Source organism: Vitis riparia, chromosome 19, assembly GCF_004353265.1.
Source record: "Vitis riparia cultivar Riparia Gloire de Montpellier isolate 1030 chromosome 19, EGFV_Vit.rip_1.0, whole genome shotgun sequence".
NCBI classification, from domain to species: domain Eukaryota; kingdom Viridiplantae; phylum Streptophyta; class Magnoliopsida; order Vitales; family Vitaceae; genus Vitis; species Vitis riparia.
This window is the reverse complement of record NC_048449.1, coordinates 25,262,957-25,283,185: the sequence shown is the minus strand read 5'-3', so window position 1 is coordinate 25,283,185 and position 20,229 is coordinate 25,262,957. Positions and strand designations below refer to the sequence as shown.

At 36.3% G+C, this 20,229-nt stretch overlaps 1 protein-coding gene across 2 annotated transcripts; it reads right to left on the bottom strand.

The window, feature by feature from the left end:
* Nucleotides 1-312: 312 nt before the first annotated feature.
* On the bottom strand, nt 313-16,869 carry LOC117909568 (zinc finger CCCH domain-containing protein 37). 2 transcript variants are annotated; one of them, XM_034823623.1, is made up of 12 exons: nt 16,370-16,869; nt 15,179-15,426; nt 8,671-8,730; nt 8,492-8,569; nt 8,341-8,403; nt 8,041-8,253; nt 6,305-6,342; nt 6,133-6,179; nt 5,902-6,029; nt 5,442-5,552; nt 4,364-4,498; nt 313-727 (listed from the first exon to the last, which is right to left on the bottom strand). In XM_034823623.1, exons 1-12 carry the CDS (start codon nt 16,722-16,724, stop codon nt 539-541), a joined length of 1,665 nt encoding a protein of 554 aa, XP_034679514.1. In that variant the 5' UTR covers nt 16,725-16,869; the 3' UTR covers nt 313-538. The 2 variants fall into 2 exon arrangements, with proteins under 2 accessions (XP_034679514.1, XP_034679515.1); XM_034823624.1 differs by having other exon boundaries at nt 5,499-5,552; nt 16,370-16,867.
* Between the last annotated feature and the right edge of the window lie 3,360 nt (nt 16,870-20,229).

Genomic DNA, 20,229 nt, shown 5'->3' with positions numbered 1-20,229 from the left:
AAAAAGGAAAAAATAAATGCAACTTATGTAATTTATCAAAGATATTAAATAATGCAGTGAAACAATCCACATACCGTAAACTGAAATTTTGTATAACGCTCATAATTGTAAAAAATGCTAACCCCTTTTTCGCTTCATATCTTGGTTTTCTGGTTCAAGTGCTAGTTGCCATTACCAAAATCCTCATAGTTTGGCATATTAAATAAAACACATATAGAATAATTTATGTGTATACAAAAATGCCTTTCTGTTATTTCTAAAACATAAATTCCGTAGCTCATCCTTATGATATTGGAAAAATACCATGAGATCAAATATGAATCTACTCCAAAAATCTTTTTACTCTCATAAGACCCCCACACATCCTTCAAAGAAAAACACTTAAATTATTACAATGTGACAATAAAGCTTCTACAAGGCTGATTAGAAAAAACTTGGCCACAAATTTACGTAAAACACGCCATACATGATCATTCATCCTGAAACATCAAGCATACACTACCCAATTAGTAACAACAAAATCTACTTCCCAACAACCTCACTGTTCTTCTTCTTTAGCAGTTTCATCCTCTTTTTCGTCCCCATTTGCTTCCTCTCCAGCAGATGTGGATGCTCCCTGTGATGTTGCCATGGCCATGACCTCTCCAGGGGGTGGGTGATCAAATTTGCATGTTACCCCATACTTGCAGGTGCCAGTCTTCAAGTAGAAAGGGCAGATAATTGTACCCTGTCAAAATGTTGCACCATGATTAGTGCTTTTGTGCTTGTTTATCACAAGAAAACAAAAATAAGAAAGTAGACAGTGGAAATAGATTTGCCATTCATAATAATAAAAACAAAAAATAAGTAAAAACAAAAAACAAAATATGGATGGTTTATATTTCCTCTCATTGCTCAAGAGTCAAAGCAAAAGGCATCCTTGACACTCCAAGGCCCTTTAGCCTCAAGGGAACTGATCTGATCTCAGTCTATTGAAGTTGAAATATGGATGCATGTGTAAAAGACATCTCAATGGTTCAAAGATTTGAAAGACCAACTTTGTTAACAATGCACAAGAAAGATTTATTCATTCATTTATTTATTTATTTATTTCAAGTTCACCTTTATTATATCCATTCTTCCATTTCCTCCCTCTTCATCATAAAGGGCCAATTAGATACCAACACGGCAGCCTAGAGAATCTTTCTTGCTGACACAAAATACTTCTCATGGGATATCTCAAAACAGAAAAAGACTACTCTTTGTAAACTCTTCGATGCAGTACTAGTTCTCTGACAAATTACACAAAAGGTGATCATACTATGGGAATTGAAAAGAAAGGAGTACTTGGTGTTCCAAATTGTTCAAATAATTAACTACCAAAAATTGGGCTTCTATAAAAAATTCTACTACTTCTTAAGCAAAGCACGCATTATTTTTTTTTATAGGATCTGTTAAAATTCTACATTACATATATTGAAGACAGAACACCTGCTAGTTCTCCAATAGCAAACCCACTTGAGCAAAATACGCTGTACAGAAATTTATTAAAAGAAAAAAAAAAACTATAAATCAAGAAGAATGGGATATCCTTTGTGTTATAAATAATAGAAATCCAAACCCCTGATATACTCCCAAATGTAAGACCCCAAGATGGGCTAAAGCTAAGGGAAGCCTATTAAGCAACTTCACAATCAAACAGGTGAGTTGGTCAAGTCCTCTGTCACAGATACTAATAAGAAGGTCAAAGAACAAATACATCCACACAACTTTATAAAGCTTGTTTCTCGAAAATACAATCACTCCATATCACACAAAAAGTGGCTAGTTGTGCGTAGCACCACAGAACCTGTGCCTTTAGTCCCTCCGGCTGAATAAATGAAAAGCCATAAGCAGCACATTTGGGATTTATATTGGGGCTGGCCACTGAATGCCCACCATGGCAAAGAGAAACTGCCAAAGGTCACAAGCAAGGGGATGATGGAGAAACAAATTACCAGTAATGTCTCCAAGAGGTCTCTGAATCTGAAGCATACTATTGGTCTACCGTCTTGTAAGCAAATCAACAAACTCCTCTTGATTAGATTTTTATAGAAATCAAAGGGCTAAGATACCCACAAGGTAGCCTAATTGGTCAGGGCAAACACTGGGAAGTGTGGTCCCAATAAGTGCATATGGTCCTGGGTTCAAATCCTACCACTAATGATACCCTGAATTTACCTAGTATTGTGGGGAGGTCAACACCCCGAGGTTTGGGTCCCCATGGAGAGTCCTAAGGGCTTGGCCATGGAAGGTTCCTTGATTATCAAAAAAAAAAGGGCTAAGATGGACAGTTACAGCAATGAGATCAAGAAGTCACTCCTTCCAAAAAGAGTTACACCAACTTAGAGGAGAAGAAGGCCAGGAATGGTCCTCCTAGAATATGATTTTATATCCATTCCCAATAACATACAAAATATGAGGAAGAAGGCTAGAGACCTCAGGGAGATAGTTTCCACTAGCTTTGTTGAGTAGTTTTAACCTTAGAGTGGGTCTAAGACAACCAAACCTAGTTTCCTAAATCAAGGAAGAAAAAAAGGCTTCTAGGCAATCATCCCTAGAGTTTGATAAGCAAGCACATTTAAAGAAGACAATCGCACACCCTTAAATTCTTCTTTTTTTGTTCTTTGTGTGTGTGTGTGTGATAAGAAATGTGTGGAGTGTTGCAAGGATCTCCTTGTATTTGCCATAGTTACATCGAAAGAGGCGTTGGTGGTGAATTAGTGGAATCAATCCAACGAAGGGTGTTCTGGAATCATTACTTCTCTGTACAAATGATCGATTGACAGATTGAAGATGTGGAGCTTTTCGAGACTCCAAGGCAAGGCAGTGAATAGGGGAGGAGATGATATGATTTGGTTGGAGTCAAAGAGCGGAATTTTTTTCCATCAAATCCCTTTAGTTGACCTAGAGCAGTTCCATTGGAAAGATCATTGCCTTCCCAATGGGTGTTGTTTGGAATTCCCTGGTTCCACCTAAAGTGAGTGTTTTTGCTTGGAAGGCAACTTGAGGAGAAGTTCTGACCTTGGATCAACTTCGGAGGAGGGGTGGACATTGGCCAAGATGTTTCCTATGTCATATCCAAGAGGAATTGATTGACCACATCCTTTTGCATTGTAGCAAGACGAGGGTTTTGTGGTAGGTATTGTTTTCTCTTTTTGGAGTGTCTTAGGTGCTATCTTCCTTGGTTAGAGGGGTCATCTTAGCATGGCACAGCTCCTTTGTCAAGAAGAAATGAAAAAAAGGAAAGGAATAGAAAATCTTTTGAAAATGAGGAGTTTTCTGATCAAAGATTGAAAAACACTTCCCTTAGTAATTTGTTGTCTTGGACTAAGTTGTATATAGATGAAGACCCAACATCCTTAATTGACTTTGTTCATCACTTGGGTTCTTATTGAGGCACAGAGTACCTTTTTTTGTTGTCCCACTTTCTTCTTGCTTATGCCTTTTGGCAAACGTTGCATATGTCTTGTGTACTCTAGTGCACTCATTTTGGTGCTCTTTGTATATAATACTCTCTTTATTTACCTATAAAAAATATATAAAAAATAAATAAATAATTGGACCTCCTTGTTACACACCATCTAGGTGCCCTAATATGGCTTCCCCTTGCACTATAACACCATCTCTTTTGCCATTAAGGCACATGGTCAAGCATCTTCTAGGTTGAACAAACAAACAACCTCCATTCCATCCTTAATTGATGGCTTCAAACCTCTAGGTAGTAAGAAACACTAACCAATTGGCTACCATAAGTTTCAGTTATATTTCAAATTTTTCTAACTTCTAAAAAAATTTTGTCTCGCACAACCTGGACTACATTCAATTTGATCAGCAGTTGAGCCTGTAAACCAAGCCATCACAAACAGTTGATGCCCAGTTTGGTTCTGATGACCAAGCTTTATTTAGTAGTGGAAAAAATTTTCAAAAACTAATGTTAGATGTCTAATCTGCCTTAACATGCTTTTCTTATGCTGTATAAAGATTACCAGTTAACTGTAAGAAAACACATTGTAAATGTCAATTTAATAAAAATAAATAAATAAATAAAAAGGAGTACAGACGTTTAAGAAACATTAACAAGCTTTATGATACTTGTATAAATAGTACAATTTAAAAAGTGATCATACACAAGAAATAATTCATGTAAAGGAAAACACAAAAATACGTTCAAATCTAGGCAAAAGCGGAATAAGAAAAGAAACTATAGATTAATTAGAAAATAACATATTTCCTTTGCTTTAAAAAAATGATTCAACCTTTCTGTGCATAAGATGTGGATATCCTCTTCCCACAATTTATGTATCAGAGAGAGAGAGAGAGAGACTCCAAGTATAATGCATACCTCTCTCCTAGGAAAACCTGCAAGAGTGAGCCTAATATTTTGTTGTAACTTTGTAGCTGTTGGTGCAGATCGATCAATAGGGTGATGAAATTTGCATCTTTCCCCAAACTTACATTCTCCAGTTTTCATATAAAACTACAAGAGAAGATGCAAATGCAGAAGACATAAGACCAATTGCCCAAGTAGATTGATCATAAATAAAAACAGATGTCATCACAAAGTAAAAAAATAATCCCACAAGAGAGGAAGCAAAGGCTTAACTATATAAAGGTTTTAGATAGCCATTTAATATTACAATTGAACAATAAAAAAGTTGAAGCCGTTTAAATAGGTCAAGAAGAAGCCTTGAATGTTAGAGAATCCTTTCCATAAAACTCAGACTTCCGTAAAAATAATAATAGCTTTTCTGACTGAAAATTGACATTCAGATTTTCAATAGAAAAGAAAGGAAATTATAGCAATTAATTTACCACTTTTTTAATAGGCATCAATTGCATTATCAACGCCTAACAAAAGGATGCACAGAAACATACATGATGTATATAAGGACGCCAAAAGGCCAAAAAAATAAAATAAAAAAGCAAGGGGATACACAAAACACCATTCACGCCTTACTTAGAGCTGAACCACTCTACAAAGTTCACCATGGACGAGGACCAATCTCCCATTCACACTATGACCCACTCCAAAAAAGTCCATATCAACATGTGGCAAAATTGGTGATCAACCACAAATTTTCCAAATAATAATAATAATAACAATAAGAACTAAAAGCTCTATCCAAATGGACTCTTCAAATTACTTCTCTAATAAACATTATGGCATGCCTTGTAGAGTTACATATTACAGGAGAGTTCATTCCAAGATAATAAAAATAATATGATAATATAATCACATTTAGGAGTATTCAAATGAAAACAAAGGGCAAGATGTGACCATTTGCACATATGCCAACCTGTTCTTCCAGATAAAGATTAAAATCCAACTTGCTGGTTTTCTATAAGAACTATTTAAAGTGAACTACAGATAAATTCAGGAGTGAGAATCCAGAGGAAAACATTAGGCATTCTAGACTCACTTCATCCATAAAAGTAGCATCAGTTGGAATAAAATTAGAAAGTAAATGAAGGCATACATCACATTCCATCTGTCCAGGTCTTTGAGGGTAAATAGTGGGGCCCACCCCCATCTGCAAGAGACAAACAAATAACATGCATCAGTAACTGAAAAAAAAGTACCAGAGAACTTTTTTTTTTTTTTTTGATAGGTAAAAAGTGCCTAAGAACATTGAAAAAGAGAATTCCAGAAACCAAAATACATAGAACAAAATAAATAATAACATAGTCTATAAAACCAAGACAGAATTACATAGAACAATTGATAAACATAATACAAAACACTAATTACAATGCCATTGTGATTCAGAAACTTTGACCCCACAAAGAGTTCAACAGATGCAATGCAATAATCTCTTCTCATGCATCAGCAAAGAAAGAGGGAAGTGCTTATATGATGTCTGTCCGATATAGTTTTGTTACCGTTTGCGAAAGCCTGGGGTCAATAGGATGAAGAATAGATGTGGCTGGATTAACCACTCCAACATTCAGATTAGCTGCAGGAGAGGCTACAATAGCATGGCCTATTGCAGCAGCTGGTGGATTGATTGCTGCACAACAATGAAGCAATGAAGCATGAGTATTGAACAACTTTTGTTTGAACAGTATCAAATCATGTATCTGAAGTAGAAAAAAACGAGAAATGAGACATACCATTCCTGTCTGGATGATTGTAGCGGCAAGTGGCACCATATTTGCAACTAATTTACAGAAGTCAAAAAAATTTAGGAATGTTAGATCATTCTTGTTTTCTCTCTCTCTCTCTCTCTCTCTCTTTTTTCTTTTTGAGATAATAAAATCCTGTATTAAATATCCAAAAATTCACCTGCCAGTTTTCAGGTAGAACGGACAGTCAACTTCACCCTGCAGGACGCAAATGGCAAGTGATTACAACAGATGAAAAATGGAAGCCAAGAATATGATTATGAATTTAAAACTAAAAATAATAATAATAATGATAGTAATAATATAGTAATTATTATTTATTGCTATAACAACAAAAACAATAACAAAGTCACTTAGCATTATGAAGGTCAAAACCTCTCACAAGAACATGTTGTAGTCTTAGTAAGAGGGGAAAGGGTTAAGGATTTACTCAGTGTGAGATATCACATCATTCAAGGAACCTAGATGCTACAAGTTTGAGAAGGAAAGAACCAAGATAGATATCAAGCAGTGAAGGAAGAAAATAATATGTTCTTGAAAGAGGCAGAAAACAAACTGAGGTTGCTTCTCATAAAGCATGGATATATCAGAGCTCTAACATTTAATAAGCTATTAGCACAGCAGCAAACAATGTCAGATGAAGCTGATCAATCCAGAATACAGCAGATTGACCTGATTCAGTCTATTGCTCAATCAAGAAAATACCATGTATAAAAGCATCATATTTCTTGAAGCTAGTCGATCCAGAGTACATCTAACAAAGCATTGTTCACATTAAGAAATATCATGGTTCAAAGATACTCCCAAGTGGGCTTCCTCAAGAAGGAGAGCACCATGGAGGTATGGTCAAAGGATGCAACAAATACAAGACTTATCAAAGAAACTTGGGCTCTACTTCATCTCGAAGCAGAGATCAATTAATCAAGAGGCGAATAGCCTGGTTGAGAAACGTGACCCTTCTTTTGTTAAGAATGTAGAGGAATTCCTCCACCTTGATTTCCTGGTGGTTAGGTTGTTTAGTGGTTTTATGTTCTGGTGTATATATTGATTAGGTATCAATTTTACACCATTCCCTTGCTTTCAAAAAATCTCCCCTGCTTTATAGTTCTTTCTTTCTGCTAATACTCAGAATTCCTACTTCCCATCCAAAAATAAAAACAATAATAAGGACAAATCATTAATTTCTTATAACCTAGTCGTGTTCAAACTACCCTAAAAGGAATAAGTGACAATAGAACAACAGGTAGTGAGAAATACAAGAACCAAGGAAAAATCAACGAGACAATTACTTTTTTTATAAATTGTGAACATTTCTCAGAAAAAAAATAATAATAATACTAATGCTGGAATTTTAATACATATGTAAATAAACTAATGCATATGATCCTTAGAAATTCCTCCCTGTTACAAGGGGTATGCAATGGACAGCCCTGAGAAAGATCCCAAATATGCTGCTCATAGCTTCTGGCCTTATAAGTAAAAGAATCCGGCTAATAGCCACTTTTTGGGTGACCAGAAAGGAAAGCCAATACTTTCAAGCAGAGACGGAATTCCCCTATAGAGTTGGGGGATCATAATTCATTTCTTGACATATTTATGCATGTCTATGACCAAGGAGTTTGCTGGCACTTCAATTAGTTTGCTTTTGCTGGATTAGGAAGCTGTCTGATAGAGACTCCCCCTAGGATAGCTCCATTTGGATCTGACTTTTGCCCTTCTTTGAGTGTTTTAGGTTCTGGTCACTACGGTTGTTGTGCAAAGGATATATTATCCTTCTTTATTTTCTCTGTATTTGACTTTAACAAATTCCTTTTCATATCAAAAGTAATCTGAAACCAATACTAAAAGGAGAGTCAACAATCTCATCTATTCATGAATTAGCCAAAGTTAGCTCACCAGTCTCATAGGGAGTCCTTTGGAGTTATGTACTAGCGCTGGAGTGACTGAAACAGGTAGCTTCACATCCCCAGTTGTTCCAGCACCCTTGGCTCCTGTTTCAGCCTGTTCACCATCAGCATTATTTTTTCCAGTTGATGCTATTTGTATATCTTTTGGGTGATGAAACTTGCAGGTGGCACCAAATTTACATTTCCCAGTCTTCACATAGAACTGTTTAAGTTTAGACCATGCAGAATACCCAAATTAGCAAGGGAAGTAGATAAACCTGTCCTGCAAGTGAAAGGAAAAGGGTATTACCGCACATGGGAGCTCAGAGGGCCTCTCAGGTAAAACAAAAACATCAGTATTTTCTGGAGCACCCTGACATCAGAGTAAGCCATCAGGTTATCACAATTAAGGAGAAAAACCCACATAATCTTAACAGAAATCTCATGCCAATAGCACCTACCAAAGAAATTATTTGATCTTTTGGATGGTTAAACTTGCACTTATGACCGAACTTGCATTTTTGTGTCTTCATAAAGTACTGGAACACATCAACAAGGAAATTAAGTATAGAAGCTAATGAACTCACAGGGGCATTTAAAGAAATTGGCACAAAAACCACTAGTTTGCACTAATGCTTACTGGACAATCTGGCTCTCCTGGCCTCTGGGGAAGGAATTCATTTGCAGCAACAATTGGAACCTAAACGAACAGAAATAGATCATGTCTCTGTCATAACAATAGAATGATTATATTTGTAGAATTGAAATACAAATAGAAAATAAAATTAAAACAAGAAAAGACTGGTAAAGATAGCGTACAGTGAAATTACAATTTCAGAAACATAGATGTTAAAAAAGTCATTCTTTCTTACAAAGTACTTTTTTTTATATATAAACGAAACAAATATATTAAAAGCATAATCTGAAGGCACACCAAAGTACACAGGTTGTATACAAAGGAAGCCTAGATTCATCCTTATAAAGTACACAGGCAGACTCTTACATTATAGGCATAAAGTACAGAAATAGATTCCTAACAAAAGAATCATTTTTTTATAGGTAAATAAGGAAAAATATAGTAAAGGCGCAGAAAAGTACACATGACCAACCTACACCAACAGACACACAACCTGGAGAGGACACAAACTCCCCCCTAAACCCAACTGCAACCAAAAAATTCCCTCAAACAAACTGGCAAAGAAAAAGCAGCCTCACAAAATAAGTGTTGAATCCCAAAAGTTCCTCCCTCTTCCCCTTACTGTGAGCAAAGAACTATTGTAATTAACCAAGCGCTCTAGTTTTAGAATTTCTCTCTTTTCCTCTTTCCCCTAGAGACCATAACCCCACATCCTCTTCTTGCCTCCATTTTCCTTAGAAGGGAGTTGATTTCCTTTTCAAAACCCTCAACTGACATCCCCATAATGGTATTGAAGTTGTCAATTAAACTGAGAAGGCTATCAAGGTTACACTCCTCCCCCAACCAAACGCATCCAGACTCCACAACCTTAGAGAGCTCCAACTCCTTAGCCCTGACCGCCATCTCCTTACCTGAAAGACGTTTTGCAACACTCCCTAGAAAATCCAACAAACTGCCATCTTGAAGCATTATCCTTAGCAACCGACATCCAAAGCCCAAAGGCCCCAAGGAGTGCCCTGCCTTTCACTAAAACTCTAGATCACCACCAAAATCGAGCGACGTAGCAAAAGGAAGGGGATGAGGGGGAAAAGATGGCCTACCTTCAAAGCATGTCACTTTTGCCAAGAGGGTCTTGTCGACTCTCGAAACCCATACTGCTTGACCTTGAAGTGTCTCCTTTATAAGGGGATCAACGAAGGTTGCCATGGAGATCAAAGCACCTACCACAGAAGGATACCACTGACTACCCTCTTGGGCCTTTAAACCCACAACACTATTCAAGGGGTTGCATAAAAGACCTTTAGGCTGGTCTTCTAAGCATGGCCCAATCTCAACAGGCCCGCCATAGTTCCCTCCAACAGGACTTAAGAGTTCTGTTATGGGCTAGCCCAATAAGTACTTGCAAGGGCTCCCGACACCCACATCTAAGATTTTAGAAGACCTGGGACCCAACAGCCCACTAAGCTCACAAACTTCTCCAAAACAGACTCCCTCTGCCATTGTGTGCGCTACAAGACTTGGCTCTAACTCCAACACCTACAACTCTTCCACAGCACATTTCCTTTCGTCTCTCTTCACTCTCCCTATCACATGTGCACTTCCCACTCTTTCATTCCTAACCTCTAGATTTTGCAACTCCCTTTGAAGACCACTCTTGTCACCATGGCAAAATTTCCCACCAAAGTTGGACGGCATAGACAACTTCTCTATCCACAACAAACAACTGGCTTGACGTCTTCCTCACACTAGATTTGATGAGGGTCCTAGCCCATTTCAAGTTACGTCTCTCTGTCGTCTCCTCATCCACTGCCACAAAACCTCCACAAGCATCGCCAAGCCTCTTGAAAAACTCTCTTCCCCACAGATGCACCGGTAGACCTAACACCCTTACCCATAATTTACCCACGCAAGCATCTTCTCTAAAGCGACCAACATCTAGCCTCCGCCATTCCAAAAGAAGTCTTCTTCCCTCAAATAAACTAAGCCCTAAACGCAATATCCTTTCAGCTTCTGAAACAACTTCAAACTCAAATAAAATGAAAGAGCCTCACAACAAAGACGAGTGTAAATCACCTTTCAATTCCCAAGAATGCAAAGCCCACAATTTCAACAAATCCAACACCGGCACACGGTCTGAAGAAACGTCCCACTTCCCCACCAGACTCTTTTTGAGAGGCACCAAATTGCTCAAAACCTCTATCTTGCTCTCAATCCAAACTGCCTCACCAACCTCCCCCTTGCCTTTGATCAAACCCTCTACAAAGGAACCATTCTCTAAAATGGTACCAACTCCTTTATCCTCCACACGTTGAACCGACTCCTTAGAAACCTCCCAAGTAGGCACAGGGAGAACCTTGATGCTCCTTAGTTTGGTGGCAAGGATCTTCCAACCCCCAAAAAGAACTTTTCCTTCTGGGAAAACTAAGGAGAACCTTTTCTCCTCTATAGACAAAACTGTACTAAACAAGAATCTTCCAGCTTTGTTATTGTCCATCTCCAGCTTATAGCCCCTTCCACCTTCATACCACACCCTTCTAAATGGCTACCTAAACTTCCCCTCATAGCAAGCTTCCAACCCTTCCAGTAGCCAAGCAAGAACCCTCTCCCCAAATCTGATCCAAGAAGAAAACCCCCGACCCCTCTCCACAATCTTCTCAACCTGCTTACCTTTTATTGACTCCATTGAAATCTCAAAAAGATTTCCATTCCACTCCAAACCAGCATTTTCCTCCAAGAGGATCCAAACCAGCATTTTCCTTCATTCTCTCTACATTTTCCTAGCGTAAAGACTTGTCTTCTTCCCAGTTTTCAACTATTTTTATGAAACATTAAAATCTAGCAAAAGAATCACAACTGACGGCAGAAGAGCAGAATGCTTACAAGAAAACATGCTAGTACAAGTACAGAGTTAAAAGTTTTTGGCCTCTACCTAAAGTGGTTGAATCCAGTAAATATACAAATTTATTTTGCAAGTAGTTTCCTTGGATATAAATGCAAAAAGGGATGTCGCCATGTAGTACAGTAGATAATTTATGGCATTCACGTGATAATATATATCTAAACAAATTGTTAGAAGCAAAGAACTCAGCAAAAGGCCATGATATTGAGGGGAATGGATAATTTCCATGTATAGATGTAAGACCAAATCAACCCACACCGACCTGGACAAGATTATAAAATAAAATCTACCCAGATTAGAAACTCCTGACTACTACCAAGAGTTTCATAAGAACTTCAACTTACCAACAGGGTATTCCAAATAACAAAGAATGTTGTCATTAGCATAACTAAACCTAATAGACATTTTACAATTCATATTAGATAATCCAATTCAGAAATTCTGAATCAAGTCCTATTAGAATGTAACACTGAAAATATTGGCATGTATAGGCCAAATCCATCAATGTGCTAGTTCACTCTTGGATATATTTCAGGGTGTTTTACAGGATTTGTGCACCAGGAAAATCCTAATGAACAATACATCATGTCTTTATGGAAGCTCAACATGCCATACTGCCTACTAAGTATTCAAGCCACACTTATAATTTGTGCACAGTGAAATTCTAATGAACAAATCAACAGCAGCAAATTTTATTTCCGAAAACCCCATCATGCTGATGTTTCAAATATACTGACACCATGGCATTGTGATGTAACAGTTTATGCCAAGATATTGAAATTCTAATGAACTAGTGACTATGCAGCTACACACCAAGTGAGTATCACAAATTGACAGTCCCATGCATGGATAAGGAATCCATTCAGTGGACAATTGTTGAAAAGTCTTCTAATCTATGTTACATGAAATTGGGTGCAACATGCAAGTGCATTAGTTGGTATCTCAACCACCATATACTGGAATACAAGGATATGACAAATGTTTTTTAAGTATCAAAAACCGGGTAACTATCTTGCCTAATAAAGAGCAGTGGAAAGGAGGGGCTGCACAACCCACTTATGTGGAGGGTATAAGATAGAGCATCAAGAGGTGAGAAAAACAAGACCTACAAGGCCCTAAAACACCGAGGAGTCCCCAATGGGTATATAAAATAAAACAAGGAGCTAGCATCAATGAACCGATGGCACCATAGGAACATGGTTGAAACAAGAAAAAAGATTGAACCAAACACTCCACCCCTTCAAACTGCCAAATAGTCCAAAAATGGAATAACAAGGTGATTCTCCAAGCTTTATGCCTTTAATTCCCATGCTAACCCAAAAAGATATCTTTCACAATGTTAAGAAGCACTCAAGAAACCCCAAATATAGAGTATAATAGAACCCACAAATTCTATGGTTTCCCACAATGGGTAAGAAGATGGTTAGTTAATTCCTTCTTTTCATCTGCACAAAAAACAAATATGTCGAAGGTCATCCTCTTCTTTGAGTTGATCCAAAGTCAAAATTTCGGCCCACACAACTCATTGAATAATTTTATTTTTTTTGATAAGTAAGAGATTATATTAATAAAAGCACAAAAAGTGCACAAGAGTATATAGGTCATATACAAGTAAACCAAGCAAAAAATAGAAAAGAGGGTACAAAAAATATTCCCTCCCTTACCCAATACCCAACCAATCTATGAAATCAATCAAATGCGTATATCCACTACCTATATGCACCCTAACCCACATAGAGAAATTGTTTAGAAATAAATTTTTTAGCCTTTGATTAGACAATTCCTCACTATCAAAGTATCTCCCGTTTCTTTCCTTCCAGATTGTCCAGAAAATGCAAGGAGCAACTCTCCAAACCTTAATATGCCTTTTCTCTATAAAAGACCCATGCCACCCTATGAGAGTTTCCCTAACTGACTTAGAAATAACCCACTATACACCAAAAATTGAGAACACTAGCTGCCATAATAATTTCGCTTTGTCACAATGAAGAAGGATATGATCTATGGATTCTAACTCCTCTTTGCACAAAGCACACCTATTGGCCAAAATCCACCCTCTTCTTTGAAGCTGATCCAAAGTCAAAACCTTTTCCCAACAAGCCTCCCAAGTAAAGAAACTCACCAGTCTCTAGCGGTTTAATAGCTAAGGCTGAAGAGGGAGGCTTCATTACGGGCTTCAAAGTAGTGGGGAGAGGTGGAGAAGGGGTTCATGTCTCTCACTTATTGTTTGCAGACAACACTCTTCTCTTTTGCAAGGTTATTGAGGATCAGCTAAAGTTTTGAAAGTGGATTGTGACTTGATTTGAATTGGTGGCAGGTCTTAAAATAAACTTGCAGAAAAGTGAAATTATTACAGTGGGGGGCATGGACGATGTGGAAAGAGCAGCTGCTCTATTTGGATGTAAAGTAGAGAAGCTCCCAACTTCTTATCTAGGCTTATATGTTTGAAAATAGAACCAAATTTCTGAAATAATAAATCTTGGTAAATCTTTTCCTAAATCATTGTAAATACGTTTTTTCTTTTCTTTATTTATTTATTTATTAAATTATTTATTTGGTAGGCAAACAAGTACATCATTAACAGAACTAAATTCTGGTTGTACATTAGCCCCTTAACTTTGATTAAACATCAGTTTCTGACCATAAGAAGAAATTATTTATCAAAATATATTTTAGGCTATCTCTACATCTAAAAAGAGCTGCTATTTTTAGTGCTAATGCAGGATACTTTATTCCAATTTTAACAAGCTTTATTGTATTCCCAAACACTTAAAATCTTTATAAAATTTAATCAGTTAAATTGCATTTCTAAGACATTTTCAAACCAACCAAAACTTACCTTGACAATGAAACTTTGAATCATTACCATAAATATTGGATTTACTAAAATAATTGTCAAATACATATCTCTTCACAAAGGAACCCTCTATAATTATACTCACAGAAAAAACCCCTATATTTATTTAAAATTAAACAATCAGAAAAGTAATTTGTGAAAAGTAATCAAATAAATGCTCCTTGCATTTTTGCAGGACAATTGTCATACTACTTTATTTTAAAGATAAACAATCAATTGCTATGCAATTGAATTTTCAGAGAAAAAATATTTGTCAATGTCAAAGAGTAGAACTAATATAACTTATAAGAAAGAAAATATTTATAACCAAATTACTAATTTGATTAGTATGAAACAATAAATTAGCAGGAGGAATAGACAAAAAAATAATGCCTTCTAAAACTTAATACAAACCAAACTTTCTCTAGCCTTATTGGCCTTATTGACCATTTGTCCCAAAGCATGTCAAGCTAAACATTGATCACAAAGTATGCAAGCTGTAAGAAACAAAATTTTCAAAAACATAGGGGAAAAAAAAAAAAAAACTCAAAGCACAAATAAAGTTAATGATACACCAAAACCATTCACACAAGAGTTGCATAACTTAATCCGAATGCATACTTGATATTATAGGATTGATTCACTAATCACTAAAATGCATAAACCCATCATAATATTGAATTTAGAGACCTGTTGTATAAAAAAATAATATTTGTATCTATAATATAATAAGATATCACTATTGTAGAGATAATAAAATAGCAATAAACCTTCACCTCTTTCCAATCTGGGATTCCACCCTCAGGAACCCAAATAGGATGGTCAAATTTGCAGCTATCTCCAAATTTACAGGTTCTTGTGAGCATATAGTGTGCACAATCCTTTTCTCCTGGCCTTTGTGGATAAATAGGTAAATTGCTGGCACTCTCGAATCTGGGGCGCTTGGCTAGAGAATTGGTAGAAAACCAAGCTTCACTTTGCCCAATCGTGTTATGGGCACCCAGAACAGATGGATGGTAGAGCGCTATAGTAGATAGTAGACCAAACATATGTGTTATTATATAAGTATAACTTAAATATAATTTTAAATTGGTGTAATAGATTTACTACAAATCCATAAATACAATTAAATATCATAGCAACCATATATGGAACTAAATGAAGATAAAAAATTACAAGTTTACAGGTTTAGGCAAGACATATGATAAATAAATATGTAACTGGATCAATAGGTTCTAAAGTAAATTAAATAGTATATCTGAAAATGGGACAATTTCACTTATACACTAAAATTAACAAAATTTGTTCTAATTATTAATATTTGACAAAATCCACACAATTATAAGACATAGGTATAACACATTAACATATATTAACAATATTTATAATGCAATTAAGGATGGAATCCACCGGGTTAGCAAGAAAAGCTAGATCATTGTCTTCCTGTGCTCCCATGCAAAAGATTGGATGTGCCAGTAACACCAAGTTAAGAGGACACCTGGCTGTTTGACAATAATGGTGTTTGAATAATTATCTCATTTTCAATATATCTCTCAAAGCTGCTGGCTAGTCTGTATCTCATCAAGCTTTGTTTTGTAGTAACATAGCAAACATCATTTTTTTCCTTTTTGGAGCAAACGTTGCTTTCTAGAACAAACTGCATTTCACTAGTAAAAGCCTTTGGCTTTGATATAAAAATAACTATCAGTAATAACAGTGATGGATAATCTCCGGTCATGCACCCCGTTCAATTTTGATCCAGGGACATCTGGGTTCTCAAAGATCCAAAATGTGGGATCAAAACAGAAACTCGCCTGAGATATCACTATGCCCTACTTACCTCTAATAAATTGCATTTCCAAAATGAGAAATGTTGAGTTGTAAGACGAAAGCAATAGACAATAGAGCAGAACGATGAAACAAGGAATTGAATAGACCTAGGAAAAGAAAATATATATATATCAAACCTTCAGAAGACCGCTTGAGGCCAGCAACGAGGGGGTCGACAGAACCACCAACATCAACACCGTGCGTCGACACAGAGGCACCAATTCCGCCAGGAATTCTTGAAGAGAAAGCACCGGCGCCACCGATATCGGAAGCAGAGAAGCGGAGGCCGTCGAACATGGAAGAATGACGCTCGGTAACGGAATAGTAAGAGGGATCGGAAGAGAGATGATCGGAGGAGAGATATCTGGAAGAGGAAAGAAGGGAAGAATCGGACAGAAACGGATCTGTGACAGATCGAGAAGGATATACGGAGGAGAGATTGGCTGCTGCAGCTCCGTAGCTAGGGTTGTAGCCGTAAAGTTGATTCGCCATTGCCAAATCACAAGTGAGAAGCCCTAGAGAATGAGACCAACCACTCCTCGTAGTTGGTACTCGGGAGCAGTGGCGGATGATGGGAAATGATTATGAAACCAGTTGATGATGCCTTGATGGCGGTCCGACTTGTTCGGATCGGTTTCAAACCCAGCCCGAGCCGGTTGTAAAGGTCACCCTTCAATATAATGATAAATCTTTTGCGGATCAAAAGAGAACAGGCATGTAACAATTTCGAAATAGTTGTTAAAAATCTCAAGGTTTTTTAGTGAGCTTAGGGTTGATTTTTATTGTAAAATAAGAGAGTGAATATTTTCAAAGATAATACCATTTAAAAACAGGATCGAGAGAGACAGAATATTAAATTTGTTGATATTTAAGCCTTAATCCAAAAATGTCAAAAGTTATTTTTAATTTTACATTGAGACAAGTCATCTAGGATACATTCAAACTATCTTTCCAAGATTGTTTTCTTTTTTAAGAGAGTAACAATCTATCACCTCTTAAAGATTGCTTTCTTTTTTAAAAGAACAATAATAGATTATCTCTCAAATATTACTTTCTTTTTCAAGAGAACAACAATTGATTCTTAACATAAAAATGCATTTATCAAATAATATACAAAATTTATTGAAATTTAATTCTTAATCCAAAAGTATCAAAAGTTGTTTTTTATTATACATTTTCAAACTTCATCATTTTTAAAAAGCCAGAAGTAAGATGATATTTTCCATAAAATAGGAGTCACTCTCCTTAAAAAAAAGGATTCTATAATTTTTATTTTTATTTATAAAATAATAAAACACCTTACATCGAGGATCATGTTAGAAAGATAATTAATTATTTATAAAGATAATATCTAATCATATCACACGATAGATCTAATTTACTCCATGGATCAATCATTAGACTTTTGATTGAAATTCAACAGATGTGTTATGTGATGAATCAATTTCCATCTTATTTTAAATGGTATTTCAATCCTTTCTTTGATGCACTAAAATAAAGGAGAGAAAGAAAAACAATCTTATAAGATAATATAACCAAACCATTTTGCATACAATTTAAATGCACACAAACTTACCAACTATTTCTTTCACCTTTTAAAATGAATTTTCTCAATAATATTAAAAGTGCATTTGACAATGATTTTAGGAAGTGTTTTTAGTTTTTGTAACACTTCAAAATTTTTATTTTTCAAGTATTAGAAATGTTAGAAACACTTTTCAAAATCACTACCAAACGCATTCTAAATCTCGAGTTTTCATTTGAAATTTATCAAATGAGATGTCCCGGCAAGTTTTTATTATTAGAGCCAACTTAGAAAGTGTGGTAATTGCATATACATGTCATAACAAGTGATACTCAAATATGTTTGTTCAATTTCTTTAAAGAAGGTAAATATTGACCAGGAAAAATGACCATCAACATATACAAGAACTAATATAAGTGAGCTCAATTCCAACTTTTTATACAATTGAACATCCAAGCTCAGTATCTTGCTCGATTTAAACCCTCTTTTACACCTACACGAAAAAAGATAATTTCCAAAATGAATTGGATAATGATACTTAATTCATTTAAACTAAATAAAGTATCTCTCTCATTTTCAATCCCAAATGTTATATTAAATTATACTTCATTGATAAATTAGTGGCATGTCATGTACATAACGTAAAATGAAAGTTTGTGTAAAGTGCTTTTAGGGAAGCACTACAACATCTAAGATGATGGTTATGGTATTATTTCTTTAATAATTATTGAAAGTTATATGATGTAGTTTAAGTAACACCTAGAAGGAGTGGATTATTTGTCAACACAAAAACACGAGAACATAAGATCTTTAATGTGGAAAACCATTCACACAACATGTAATGTAAAAGTTATAAGGTTAAAGACTTTAAATCATCATTCTACTGTTTGAAAGTACAATAGACAATGTTGTCTAGCAGAAACTATTCCTAAGTCTTACTGATTACTACTCAAAAAGTGCTATTTGATAGCTTTTAATTAATCCTTTTAAACACTTTTGAGTAGTAGTTGGTGCCTTTTAACCCAATTAGCATGTTAAGGCTCCTTGCAATCAATTATAATCAAATTGCCTTAAGTTTTGGTGTTTTTGTTAGTATTTTGATCACCAAAGCATTATGAGATTGAGGAGAGTTATTTGGAATCCTTAGAAAGCTATGGGAAGCTCAGAGGCATGAAGAATCAAAGCCTTGAAGCACTTTTTCCATAAACGAGTCTGGAATGCAAAGGGAAAGCAAAGAGAAATCAGCTATGGAGCATTCTTGATGACAGTCACTGCAGCCACTTTTGGAGCACTTCTTGATGTCCAATTTATGCATGCTATATGTCATTTGAAAGCTTAGGAAGTCAACAATCCAATGCTTCAAACCGTGTGCAATTTGGAGCTGAAATGAGAAAGTTACAGCCTTTGGAAGACAACTGCTCCAAGCTGAAGGAAGGCTTCAGAAAAGTGCTGCGGAATCAGCCTTTTGTTGCGAGATATTTCGCAACACTTTTACACAGTGCTATGGATTTCCCCTGAAGCTTCACGCCGCGATGGAAGCCAAACACCACAAGATGGAAGTCCACTTTGCAAAGGTATTGAAGCAGCTGGCTGCTATGAAGGAATTTCGCAGCTCCTCTTGTGCACCTGCGAAATTTCGCAGACCTCATCTTTCACCTGCGAAGTGGTCCTTAGTGCTTCCTGATATTTGTAACCGACTCTTGGAGATATTTTTCATTAGATTTTTGTTGCTTAAATGCCTAAATTCTCCTTGTAAGTCACCAATGATAGATTTCCTTAGCTTTTAAGTTAGGAATTTGGCAAAATATCATGGAATAGCTATCATTGTGATTTTTGGTATAAAGGGAGCCCGAGGAGCCTGTTCTGTGGGTGTTAGGTTGTTGAACCTTATGTAAAAGGAAGGAATATATTTTACAGAGCACTTGCTCTGCTTTTCATATATATTTTTGTTTTCTCTTTCATTTTCATTTTCTTGCTAGCCAAACATTCTCTGAGATGTTTTCTCAGAGGATGAGAGGCTAGGCTCTTTGTCTCTTGGAGTGAAGGTAACCGGGTAAGTTTCCACATGCATGAATTGGAAGTTTTGTTGTTTTAGTTTTTAATGAAGAGAAAGTGTGACCCGTGAATGGTTTCTAATCTTTTTAGTTAACTTAAAACGCCTTTAAATCACCTGGGCCAACACTTGGTAATGCAAGTGATCTCCATCCATGGAGATGCACTAGTTTACCCCTTGCGAGCCTCTGGGAGGTGAGTTGAAGGTAGGATTTTCTAGAATTGCCAACACTTGGTAAGCTTTTGGACTCCAAGGAGACATCCATTAGTTATCTCTTGCGAGCTTGTGAAGGGAAATCCAAGGTTAAAGATCACCTTGAATGGCAAGTGCTAGGTGAGAGGCACGAGTCATAGCAAGTTGCATCAGTGAGAGGGATTTAGTGCTTGAACCCATTAATGGGAAGCATCTGTACAACACCG